This window comes from Sceloporus occidentalis, unplaced genomic scaffold, assembly GCF_023333645.1.
Source record: "Sceloporus occidentalis isolate IW3139 unplaced genomic scaffold, rSceOcc1.0.p SCAF_3, whole genome shotgun sequence".
NCBI lineage: Eukaryota > Metazoa > Chordata > Lepidosauria > Squamata > Phrynosomatidae > Sceloporus > Sceloporus occidentalis.
In genome coordinates this window covers 232,496,851-232,510,433 of record NW_028316983.1, presented here as the reverse complement: position 1 = coordinate 232,510,433, position 13,583 = coordinate 232,496,851, and the positions used below count along the sequence as shown (strand labels likewise).

The 13,583-nt window shown below is 39.7% G+C and overlaps 1 protein-coding gene across 1 annotated transcript in view; it reads left to right on the top strand.

Moving 5' to 3' along the window:
• The window catches only part of SNTB1 (syntrophin beta 1), a 143,899-nt gene extending 130,655 nt beyond the window's left edge, over window positions 1-13,244 (top strand). Inside the window, exons 5-7 of the mRNA XM_089517894.1 lie at window positions 5,698-5,894; window positions 7,485-7,675; window positions 8,625-13,244. Coding sequence (XP_089374020.1) covers window positions 5,698-5,894; window positions 7,485-7,675; window positions 8,625-8,717 — 481 coding nt within the window. The 3' untranslated portion in view covers window positions 8,718-13,244. The remainder of the gene's footprint in view (window positions 1-5,697; window positions 5,895-7,484; window positions 7,676-8,624) is intronic.
• Window positions 13,245-13,583: the final 339 nt, after the last annotated feature.

Below are 13,583 nucleotides of genomic sequence, written 5' to 3'. Positions count from 1 at the left end.
GTGTTTTGTTTTGGAAGGCATGCAGGAGGGAAATTATCTGATATCTCTTGTCCACCGAGAGGTCTACTTGTACATTCTGATCCAGCCAACTCACAGGATGCACCTCAGGTTTGCTTACCTGAAGAACCATTACTGGCACCTCCTAAGCAACTATGTGAATTGGAACCTAGTTATTTAACAGATTTCTCACATCCTGAATGCTGTGACTCAGTTCCTGATGCAAAAAGACCTATCAAAATGCATGTTTGAGAGAGAGAAAATGCCACAGCTTGAGAGAGAAAAAATTAAATTACTTATTCTGTTGATTAAAAATGTATGTTAATATGTTAGGAAAGAAGGATTAAAAGTGCATCTAGGGATGGAAGAGAAATTTCAGTCTGAATTTTTTTACAAACTTAGCTAATTTGCGCTCCCAACCAATGAGCAAAAGAATGCACTTTTATACCAACATTCTCACTTCCCCTAATGTTTACAGTATAGTTCTCCAACCAAAAAAACTGAAACAAAAATGCATATATTCGTGCACCTTTCCATATATTCTGGAAAAGTGCACAATTTTTTCTTGCAGAAAATGCATACATTTAAGGAAGAAAAAGTGCACATCCTTCAGTAATACATACATTAGAAATGCACATGAAACATGAAATGTACATGCACATGGAAATGCATCAATGATTTGCCTAAATTCAGAAAAATGAGGAACAAACCAGAAGACTGAAATTAACAGATTCGGCAAAGATGGGCAAATATGACATGGTTCAGAAACTGACAAATTAATTCTTTCCTATCAAGTTTAACAATGGTCCATCTACAAATCTCTGCTCAAGATGCCCACCAAATAGGTTTGGGGCAGGCTGACCATATGTACCATTTTAAATGGGACAGTACCATTTTTTCCATATTTTCAGACCATCCCATCATTTTAATATAAATGCCAATTTTGCTCTGTTTTCAAGAAAAATGCCCTGTTCTGTTGCGAAAATGGTTTGAAAATCCCTGTTTGAAATTGTGGTTGTCAAAAAAATGTATCATGGAGTGTGAGAGGTTTTATGATAAAGTGTTGAAAGACCAAAATTTGTTGCATAAGATTACTTCATTGGAGAAATATTCGTGGGCCGATCATGGTGAAGTACAGTCCCCCTCTTTGTCTACCTAAATTTTTGTATGAGTTCTGTCATTGAAGAATAACAATTAGCTGAATATGTTCCTGTAATAAAAACTTTTGTTGTCTTCCTTTTTCATGAATACAGAATATGACATAACCCCGTGCCATTTTTGCCATCCCAATGTCCCGCTTTTGTCTCAAGGAAATATGGTCAGCCTAGTTTTGGGGGATATCAGCTCTCCTGTGCCCTCTTCTGGCACTTGCTGTTTTGAGAATGCACACCTCAGCCTAAAGATGTGGCCACATTTCTTTCTCTTCCTCCCGCCCTTCCTTCCTTCGTTTTATACCTTTACATATTGTGTGGGACACCTCTGAGAAAGCTTTTCCAACTAAGTAACCTTCAGGTGAACTCTTTTTAATGAAAGATGAGGCTACTGCATAAATACCAGCTTCTCCAATTCTTTAAACTGCATCCCTTGTTCAGTGATATTCAGGTGCAGTCTTTGTCCTTAAACAGTTAAAAACAAACACATGAAATCTTCACAGGTTGTTGAATGCACTGACTTTCTCTCATGCTGTTAAGCTTGTGAGCAAATGCCTATAGCTATTTTTCATGTCCTCTGAATGCAAAACAACAACTGCCTTTTAACTGAATTAGCTAGCGTGAGTGACTAGAGAAACACGATCCCAGCTGCCCCTTTAACCTTCTCTCCCTCTTTCTTTCTCTCTTTAAACCATTAATATGTGAGAAAAGATATTGTCAATGAAGTGGAGTCTCTTTTTCTAAAAGCACATTGTTTCCAGAAAGTCTGAGGAACAATGTAGTCAAAAAGGTTTGTTTGAAAATGTCACTTCTGTCATTCATGCTACTTTAGAGCAGGATTAAAACTTCAGGAAATACTTGGGTTGACCAAGAAGGAAACTTTCTTTAACTGGAGTGTTCTACAAAGTGATACCATCCAATCACCAGACTATAGCTGAGATCCTAGGGAGTCAAGCATAGTATAAGCATTCTACTTGAGGAACTCTGCTACAGATACCCTGTTACCACCCCAGGACTCACTATTGCATTGTGATGGACTCTCCTCCTGGCCAGTTCATTGCTTATAGGGGCAGGGAGAAGTGCTTGTGTTCCCCAAGCTAGAAATAGGCAAAGGGCATCTTCCACTGTTACCTGGTGGTGGGGGGAGGGTTGAGAGGTTCCAACCAACTATCAGGGTTACTTCAAATGTTGGGGAAATTAGTTTTGCAAAAGGCTTGGTAACTTTTAGGACCATTTACACCTGTATATGCCAGTAATAACTGAAGAGAACTCCGGGTTTGGGTGAATTAAGAGGGATAACTCTTACCATACCTTGTCAGCCTGTTATCAGGTGAACATGCGACTTGTAGTACAACACTTCCAGAGGATACCACATTAAAGAAGGCTGAACTGCACCATGCACCTCAAAAATGAACTTGGGGGCTGCACATGGCCCTGGTGGTGCAGTGGCTAAATACTATTGTGAGTTCAGTTCCACAGGGCTCCAGGTTGACTCAGCCTTCCATCCTTTCATAGGTCAGTAAAATGAGTACCCAGCTTGTTGGGGGCAATTGGCTAACACATTGTAAATCACTTAGACAGTGCTTTGTTCACTGTGAAGCGGTATAGAAATGTAAAGTGCTATTGCTATTGCTTGCTTGTGGCCCACAAACTGCCATTTTCCCACTTTTTATTTATTACAACTTTCTCTCTTTCTTTTCCTTAATACTGTATAGTAAATAGTGATGTTTCACCATATAAAAAATTTGGGAAAAGGGAAAATAACAATTACTCCCATTTCCACCACCATAGAGTAAGGAGAAGAGGAACTGAGTGATGCTTTCTATCAGTAATTTCACAGGTAGGCTCAGAAGAAATTAATATAATAAGCATAAAATGCAAGTAGGAAACTTGATCCACGTCACTGTGTGCCTTTGTTGACTGGGACTTAAACATTATGGGAAGAGTTTGGCAATGAGAAAGTGTTATTACCTAATATTATAACACAGTATGTTAAGAGTGTGAAATCTTGGGTTTAATTCCGCTTCCAGCTGCTTGTGGTTTTCCCCAAAGACAACTGGCTGACCACAGCAGGAAACAAAATGTGAGACTAGAGAGGCCTCTGGGCTGATTCAGTAGGGTTTTTCTTATGTAGTTTGAGGTTTGGTCAGGGGCTTAAAATCCTGTAGATTGTCATTAGAGGTAGGAGAGAATTTTCAGCCCCTCATTAAAGCACAGATTGCAGGATTTCATAGGATAGAGCCAGCATGGTGTAGTGGTTTGAGTGTTGGGCTATGACTCTGGGAGACCAGGGTTCAAATCCTGGCTCAGCCATGTAAACCCACTTGGTGATCTTGGGCAAGTCACACTCTCTCAGCCTGAAAGGATGGCAAGGGCAAACCCCCTCTGAAGAAACTTGCCAAGAAAATCCCAGAGTCACCTGAGGGCTGCCATAAGTCAGAAGCAGCTTGAAGGCAGAGAACCACAAAGCCATGACAACTGAGCCATATTTATGAAAGTAGTGTAGTGGGGAGCGGGATGAGTACACTGTCTCCCAAATAGAAATTCTCTCCCTGTCATTCATTCCCCAACTTTCTAGCATCACGGTTACTTAAAATCTCATTTGAGCATTCAGAAGTACAGTTCAGCCATCCAACAAAAAAGGGCAGGTGAAGCTACCCAGGGAGTGCAAGCACAGCAAATAGAAAAGTTCTAAGTGTGAATGATTTTCAGTGTCTCAATTTGCGATGCTAAAAATTTGAGGACTGATGGCAGGGTGACCAGATGTCCTCCTTTTCCAGTACATGTCCTACTTTTCAACCTTTTGTCCAGGAGGAATTCCAAAATGTCTTTCATTTTGGGCATGGACAGGAAGCATGCATTTATATTTACGTTTTCAGCTTTTAGTTTGCAAGGACCTACATTTTTCTTGAATGTCCTACATTTAACAGTGCCTTGTCCTCCTTTGCCATTATGACAACTGGTCAGCCTGACTGAAGGAAATTTTCATTTGGGGACATAATTCTTATTTTGGGTGGGGGCAGTGCCATCATTTTGCCCCCTCTGTAGATGTTGTTGTGCCTTCAAGTCATTTCTGACTTATGGCAATCCTAAGGCAAACCTGTCCCTGGGTTTTCTTGACAAGATTTTTTTCAGATGGAGTTTGCCTTTGCTTTTGTCTGAGGCTGAGAGATTGTGACAAAAGCTGAGAGAAACATCTCTCCTCAGAATCCTAATTAATCCTGTCAGTGACAACTTCTAAATTCATTGGCGCTCCAGGAAATGTCCCAGTTTCTCAACTCATTGTTTCACTGCTTGTAGACAGTATAGTTATTTTTGCAGGAAAACCCAGAATAACGTCCCAAGCAGTCAGTCTAATCATGTCTGTGTAATGCAACCTCCAGTTTAAATCAGTGTTTGTTAGAACATTTTTAATTGCACTTTTCATTAGAGCATTAGGAAATGTATAATTCACCTTCTTTTAAATTTGCTTCCAAGGAGACTTCATAAGGAGTTTTATAAATGGAGAAAAGTAGTATTAATTACAGAATAAGAGTACAGTATTGCTTTACAGTGTTTCGTGTATCCTAGCTGAATGAAAGTTTTTTTTCATTTATTTCCTGAATCGTAGTACTTGTTTTCAGACTGTTTCTTCCTTGTTTTCTGTACTTTACTGTTTATATGGTCAATTGATTACACATAAAATGTATGCATCTAACGAATATGTCAGAACAGGTACTGGCTGGAATTCTGTTGGTTAGACTCAACTAGAGTATGAATCCCATTGTGGGAGAAAGGTGGGAGATAAATCCTTGAAATAAATAAAATAAAATAATTAGAGTAGACCACTTATATAAATAGTTGATTAGTGAGTCAATGTGTCATGGTTTTTTTTTACAGGTTTGTATTTGAAAATCTTTGATTTATTGTGTTTATATTAGAGTATGAGGTAAGTAGCTGTTGGGAGTGAAAGAGAATGTTTGAGGAAATTTGCATAAGGCTGGTGAATGATGGGAATTTCAATGTCAGTAAGGAGTTTGTTAGCCTAGGGTTTGAGTAGAGTGCATTTAGAAAAACAATTGAGTTAGAATAAGGTTGGTTGCTGTTGGGAATTCAGCTGAAGATGATAGGGGAGGCAGAGGGAGAGAGACAAGTGGTTTAACAATGTGTGAGATCCCTGCTGTCCATTAAAAATGTGAATTGCTACCCTTGCAGGCTTCGAAGAGAGACAAATCAACTTTTTTGTTTGCTTGGGCAAGAAAATAGGTGGTTCTGGAAGTCTTGGAGAGGTCAGTGGCCATGTAAAAGCCTTTGGGGAGGCACTTTGCCTATCTCTGCCTTATATCATTTGCCCATCAAACTAGTATTATCTGTTTCATCCAAAAGGCAGTAACTCTCCAGTGTCTCAGGTAAAGTGAAGTCTTTCCCATTGCCTCTTGATATATGATCCCTTTTTACCAGAGCTGCCAGCATTTGAAATTGGGACCCAATGCATGCCAAATGTGCTTTGCCACTCAGCTGTTCTCCATCCTTCTAACAGTGGGTTTTCATTTCATTCACTTGTTTTTAGGTTGGTGCATTCAGGGCCAGGGAAAGGCTCCCCCCAGTCTGGGGCGGATTTGTCCTTTGCTACTCGTACGGGCACGCGGCAAGGGATTGAAAGTCATCTCTTCAAGACAGAGACTAGCAGAGACCTCTCACTGTGGACGAGGAGCATTGTGCAGGGTTGCCACAACGCAGCAGAGCTCTCCATGGAAATCACAACTGGTGAGTCAGACCCGTAGAAACCTGGGTCAGAGGCAAGTGCAACAGAGGCTTGGGTAGAACTGTGTTCAAGAACAGATGCTGCTGCTTCTAATAGAAGGAAGACTTACATACATACCTGGGAATGACTTCCACTGAACTGAGTGTGAGTTAATCCTAAGCAGACATGAGCTGACATCCTGTTGTTGACATGCATGGGCATAATGGCAGACTTACACCGTGCAGAAGGGGGTATCCACTACCTTTGCACTGGTCAGTGATTGGCTTTGTGGTTGCTTATCACTGTAAGTCTGTGTCCTTACTCTCTCGGAGCTCAAGAACAGCCAGAACAAGCCTGGGGACAGTGGCAAGGGAAATGGAGGGAAAAGGGATGAGAAGCGGGTGAGGAGAAAATTCAGGTACCAGTTTGAAGTCGAAGACTTTCATGGCTAGCATCCATAGTTTTTTGTAGGTTTTTCAGGCTTTGTGGCCATGTTCTAGAAGAGTTTATTCCTGACATTTCGCCAGCATCTGTGGCTGGCATCTTCAGAGAAGACATTCTCTGAAGATGCCAGCCACAGATGCTGGCAAAACGTAAGGAATAAACTCTTCTAGAACATGGCCACATAGCCCGAAAAACCCACAAAAACTCAGGTACCAGTTCTTAAATTTTCAATTTTGCAATAACCAGCTAGGTCCGGTGTTTCCCAGGCTTTGGTCTTCCATGTGTTTGGGACTTCAATTCCCAGAACCCCTAGCCAGTTGCCCAACAATCAGGAACTCTGGGAGCTGAGGTCCAAAATACCTGGAGGACCAAAGCTTGCAAAACACTAAGCTAGGACATTGTCACTTCAGATACCCTTAATGTACTGACTACATTATAGATGATGGAGAAAAGGAGTCAAAAATAGTTGGTCTCTCAGTAGTCCCCTTTAGTCCCTCTGCTAGAGCTTCACAGAACTTAATGAAAATGAATCCTTTAGTTTGGAAGCTATGCTGGATGTCATAGAAGAAGGCCCTTGAGGCTGCCAGTTGCCAGAAAGTTCCTGGTTTGAGTCTCAGGTGCCATCACACATGTCTTGGCATCTAGAAATTTTGCATGGCCATGACCAATTTCTAACCCAAAGACTCAAACTTTCCCTGTACTCACATGTTACATGCTTTCCCCCTCACTCAAAATAAACAAGGTTCCTTGTTGGGTTTCCTTTTCTCCTTGCCCACATTGTGAATTCATTGTGTTCACAAAACCAGCATAATCTACTTAGCTATCACACACTCATCTTCACTACCAGTGCACAGAGACAAAACCAGCAGCTCCAGTGCCAATGAATTTTGTCTCCAGAGTTTAAACTCTCAAGGAGCTTTTCAAGCACTGAACCTATTTGAGGGATATACTTTGGTAGCTTGAGTGGCTCCTTTAAATTAAAATGAGAGTCATCCTTGCTATTCTTGGTGGTGGTCAGACAAATATCCTAAAACATTTCTTTTCTGCTATCTTCCTGGTTTTCAGACAAACCAGTTCTCCTCTTCATGACAGAAGAAATAATCTTTTATCATTCCTGCTGTTGTTTCTTACATGCTCTAACCCCACCGTTGCTTCTTGTCCTTGTTTAGCTTGCACCTATAAAAGCCAGGAGTGCCGTTTGACCATCCATTATGACCATGGATTTTCTCTCACAACTGAACCTCAAGATGGTGCCTTTCCCAAAACCATTTTACAGTTTCCTTACGAGAAACTAAAAATGTCCTCAGATGATGGGATTCGGATGCTTTACTTAGACTTTGGAGGAAAGGAAGGTGAAATTGTAAGTGAGTTTTGATTTGCTATTTCACCGCATATCTCTGGCTGTGTGTTGTTATTGTGGGCATATGACTGCTCAAAAAATGTTACTTACAGCTTAGGGTTTCATTAAATAGCTGTGCTCCAAAGCAAGTGCTGAGGGATCTGGGAAGGGTTTGGAGAAGACGCCATTATTCATAGCTATCAGAAAATGTCTCCTTGTATTCCTAAAGTTAATATTCAGGGCTGAGCACTCAGAAAAAAACCAGAAAGTGCAAATTCTGCTCTAAGAGAAACCAGACCTTGTGTGAGTTTTGCAATTGAATGAAGTCTGCACAATTTATAGGCCAACTTTTAACAAAGTTAATTAATTAACAGGAAGAAGTTAGGAGAATAAACAGTCTAGACTAGGACTAGGGAGCATTCCCAGTGCTAATGTCTTCACATCATTGCTAAAAGGCTTAGGTTATGCAGGTAACTAAATGTATAAATGTTTTTGCAAACAAAGGGAAGCAAATTTTCTTTGAAAACAGCTGCTAAAGCTGCACACACTATTTTCTTTCCTTCCTACCCTTTCTATCCAGCTGTCAATGTTAGGCTATGTCAAAAGATCAGCAATTTGGGAAGAGAAGTACTAGATTTGATCTGTCCCTGGTGTTTTTTCTAAGAGGGCTCTTTGTATCCCGCCCCAGAAGAACATTTTTGGCAAAGCTATAGGTTCACCAGCCTGCATATTCTACAAATGCATCAAGTGATATTGTCACACTGGAGGTGACCTTACTGTTTACGATACTAAAAAGCATTTAGTGGGTTGGATTGAAAGGTTTCCTTTTGCTCACAATGGGATTCCTTATGCATGCAGAACAGCTTTGGATCCAACCCAGTCTCTTTCATGTATGCTCTTGGCTTAGTCCCTATTAATTTGGTACCAAAAACCCCCTCTCATAACCTCTAATTGTCTCTTCCCATTTCAGCAACTGGATCTTCGCTCTTGTCCAAAGCCAATTGTGTTCATCATTCATTCATTCCTTTCAGCCAAGATTACAAGACTTGGGTTGGTAGCATAAGTACCACCTGTCAGTTGTGCAAGCAAAACAAAAGATGGAGCTGTCTGTCCCAGTCTAAAATGCAAGTGACTTTTGGGCAACATCTGGACCTGCTAAGGACATAATTATTCTGCACAGGGCTGGAGCAATGCTCTTATCTGGATCAGCTATATAAAGAAAGAAAAGCACAGAAGAATAAGAGTTGTCAAGAAACCTGAAAGCAGGAACATAAGCTTTACCTAACCCATTGCAAGAAAGACATTGATTGCTGTAAATAAAGGCAAAAATTGAGTTCTGAAGGAGTAATAGCTTAATACAAGATGGTGGCATTTCAAAGTCACAACGGTGCCTATATAAGTGTTGTAGAGCAATGGTTTTCAAACTAGATTCCGAGCAACTCTGTAATTCATTAGAAAATTCAGGGATATCTGAGCATATGGTAATGGTGGACAAACTTCTCTAAATGGAAAGCATGCCCACTGTTTCTTATTTTCCACTACAGTGCAGCCCAAGGCCTCCACTTTAGGATACATTATCTGTTTATTGTGGACAACAGCTACCCCCAAAGAGCTCAGGTCAGTCATCTGTGTCAACTGATAGTGTGCACTAAAACATAGCCTAGAAATAGCAAGCAGGAATTCTTGAAGGTTAGAAGTTTGGGAAACACTGAAAGTGTTAAGTAGCCAGATGAGTACATTTATCCACATAGGATTTGGTAAAGCTATCAGAGCCTATGTACCACTGAAGGTGTTTTGTTTCCATTAAGCTGTCTTTCCCGTTTCAAAAAGCAGCAGGGAAAGGTCACTTTCTTCTCATTAATGTATAAATTGTCCAGCTGATGGATCTACAAAGTGGTTTGGAAGTCCATCAGGTTTGTGCTGTTTTCTAGTACTCTGAAAACAAGACACAAAGCAACACCATTGGCAAGGCTATAGGTAGAGGTGGCATTAGTACAGGAAGCCCATCAGCCACAAATCAAGCATACAGTGTGTACCTGGTGAGTGGGTTCATGGGGAAGGTCCCCTCAGAGTGTCTTTAAAGGATTACAAAGGTCCAAAGTTTGGAAACAATCCTTTTAGAGGCTGAAACATCTTCAGTCCACCACCCCCAGAAGGCATGGGCAGTGGCAAGGACATTGCATAGGTTTGCTCTGGTCACAAAGAAAATTAGATTGTGGAAGCCACCCTGATTCTTTGGGTTAGTAAAATGAAGCCAAATGGCTTTGATAAAAGTGGAATTGCTGAATTATTTGTAGCATGCTTTTGTTTGTTTAAAATATCACTGAGATACATGAGCCATTTTAAAACATTTAGCAAGAAAAATGAAAAACAAAAACCCTTTAGGATGACATTTATTTTGATCTGAACATCGGTCATAGATAGCCAAAATGTGTCTTAGGAATCACATGAAGCTTTTTGAAAGTACAATTGCAGCTCTTGTGTGTATAATGGATTATGTAGCTTGCAAGCAGTCACCTTAAGATCCAAAGCAAATGGCACTTTAAAAAAGGTAGATGCTTTACTTTCTGCTCTCCTTCCTGGTCTGGGTTTGGTACTCCTTGTTGTTGTGCCTTCAAGCAAGATTTGATTAGAGGTTTGCCAATGCCTTCCCTGAGGATGAAAGCATGTGACTTGCCCAAGGTCATCCAGTGGATAACATAAATGGCCAAGTAGTGATCCATCTATTTAGTGGATCACTATACAGAGCCAGCATGATGTAGTGGTTTCAGTGTTGAACTCTGGTCTCCAGAGTTGTAGTCCAATTCCCACTCGGCCATGAAACCCACTGAGTGAGCTTAGGTGAGTCAGCCTCAGAGGAAGGCAATGACAAACCCCCTCTGAACAAATTTTGCCAAGAAAAACCCATGATAGGTTTGCCTTAGGGTCACCATAACTTGAAGGCACACAGTAACAACAAATCCATCAATATAAATTGCAGCAGCAGGATTCTCAATTCAGATAGCAACTGTAGTAGGAGAAAAGGATCAAGGAGCAGAGCTGCTTCCCCTCTGACCCCAGGCTAAGATCCTCATTCAAATTGGAACTCCTATGCATACTTGAACTTTTTAAAAAATATATACATCCAGTAGCTAAGTACTTAAAATAACATGTGCTTTAGTAATTCCCTGTCCTCTGTAGCAACATGGAGACAGTCACCACTGAGGGCAAAGAGGAAGCATTTTCTGTGCAAAAGAAGAGGGAGATGCACAGTCTGAAATAGAAGATTTTCCACCAAGTGCCAAAGGCTGCTGAAATGTCGTGAACAGTATGAAACAGTCAAGAGTGAAGGTTTAACCAAAAAAAGGAACAAACACAAGCCCAATGAAGAAAGGAGATGATGCTGTGGGTTGTAGTCCAGTGAGAAGTCAACAATATTTTGAGTACCAGTGGCCATCTTTTAGGAATTAAGCTAACCACACACAACCAGCCCTTCTCTTCTCTCCATGCTTTTAAATAGAAAGCTGGATGGATGAATATAACCCCCTGCCCAGGCTTCTCCCAGGGCGGTCAGCCAGCGTCCTCCAAAGCCTTTTCAGAAAAATTATAAGAAAGGAGGCCTATAAAACATCTACCTTTAATCATTAATTTCATATTAATTTTTAATATGTATGTACAAGTTGTGTGCCATTTGTGGTTCTCTTAAACTTGTGTAAATTTCTGGTCAGAGGGCTTAAAATTTTGGTCAATCCAGGCATAGTTTGGAAACCCAACAACCATGGTTCACATAACTTACCAGTTTTCTTAAGAGTTAAAATATATGGAGAGGAACTTAATTCTCCTTCCCTGCCCCCCTCCTACACCCCACATTTGGCCAATTGAGATGTATAAGGACACTAACAGCATCAGAAATCTCTTTTCCTCTGATCATGTGTCATTTTCTAAATTCTTTTCATATTGCACATCAGCAAAGCAATGGTTTTCAAAGGATTAATACTAAAAACTCTATTTTATGTATAAAAAGACCAAAACAAAAACAAATTCACAGGGAGTCCTCAAGCTGATGTTACATTTATCTTTTGAAAGCTTTCTGGAACACTGCTAATTTTTCAATATTGAAGCCCTTTGATTGGCAGACAAAAGGGAAATCAGTGTTTCATTTTAAGAGTTCCTTGGAAGTGGGACAAAGTAAATAAATCACATCTACTCTTTAGAGTTATTTTTGTACATGAGCTGAATTGGGGAAAATATTTTGTTTACCTACAAAAGACACCAAGTCAGATCTTCCTTGAATATTAACTACAAGTCGATACTATTATCCTTTCAGGGTACATCAAAAATGAATATTCATTGTAGAGCTTATAGCTCTCCTCTCTTGACCATGGTTAAAAGATCCAAGATTTCTCTAGAGTAATGCAATGATTACACCTTCATCACCCCAGTTTAGAGCTAGCGTTTCCTCTCAGTTCCTGAAGTAAAGCCAAAACATGGTTAACATTAATAGAGTCTCTGGTACTGGCACAATTCACAACTGTGGTTACCTCATACAGAGGGAATTTGTTCTGTAGAAAGAAGTGGAGACGCAACCTTTTTACTACAGTGAACACCACAACATTACATATACACCAGCCCTGCTAGCTAGGTATATATAAAATAGCTCGCTTTCCAAAAAATAAAATAAAAAAAAAAGGGGGGGGGGGTAGCTACCCTTCTGGTAATTTTAAAAATAATGAAATAAATTAGTTTATTTTAAAAATACTGTTGTCTGATTTAGGACCCCACATATTCGTTGCCTAAGAATACCCTAAAAATTCATGGTGGTCACCATAAGTCGACAGGCGACTTGAAGATTCATATACACACACACAACAGTCTGATATGTATGTGAGTTGGTTTGTGTATGTCTGCTTTTTACACTGATGAAGTTAAGAATCACACAGCCAGAAGTAGATTTCTGCAGTACATTAACATGAATAGGAATATCTTTGCAGGCAAGGAATCTCAGTAAGTGCATAGAACCTCTGTCTCTTGTCAGTTCAAGGATGACAAAGTAGTATGTGATTTTTTAAACCTTTAATTTTCTTTTGTAAAAAAAAGGTAAAAAACATACAAATGCAGAGGAATACCACCCTGTGCACTGCCAAACTAGTAGGAATAACTATTTTCCCTGAAGACATTTTTCATAAGTGGAAAGTGTGTGTGACTTTGAATGAGAGAAAGTCAATGGATAAAATCAGAGTAATGTGTATTTTAGCATACATCAATGAATATGTAAATTATACTGCACTACTTCTTTAAACACTTAAAAATCACTGGAATAGATGTATCTGCATTGTAAATAGTCAGAATCCATTTATTAGTTATTATGAAGTATGTCATGTAATTTACGGTGCTCAGATTACAAAATGAAGAATAAGTAAATAACTAGTTTGCAAAGAAAATCATTATTTTATATTTATAGACAAATTACAGATTTTGGATCTAATCATATTTGGTTGGGGCTAATAGAATGAATTACATGGAGCTACTTCAGATTTATAAAATTTAGTTTAAGATATTTATATTTTAGAGGGGCAAAAGACTATATTTAATAAAAATTTCATTTACTGAATTTTTTTGTGAGGTGGTAATTACGGGGAAAAGTAATTTGCTTGTATACAGAGGCCACTTACACTGCTTTAATCCCACTGAAGTTTGCAAAACTGAGCGAAGCACTCATTTCATTGGATGACAGCAGTTATTTCGCTAAATCCCCTTGACTAAATAACTGTGAAGTGGTTTGTTTACTTCACTGAAGTGACCTTCATCCCATACTGACAGTCCCAATAGCAATGTATGCACTATCAACTGCAAGAACAGCAGCACAAATCTGGAGGAAGAAATCTGATTTGTAGGACAAGGGGTAACAACTGGACATTGGTTTCTGTAAGTGATCTCATGAGGCCAAGAA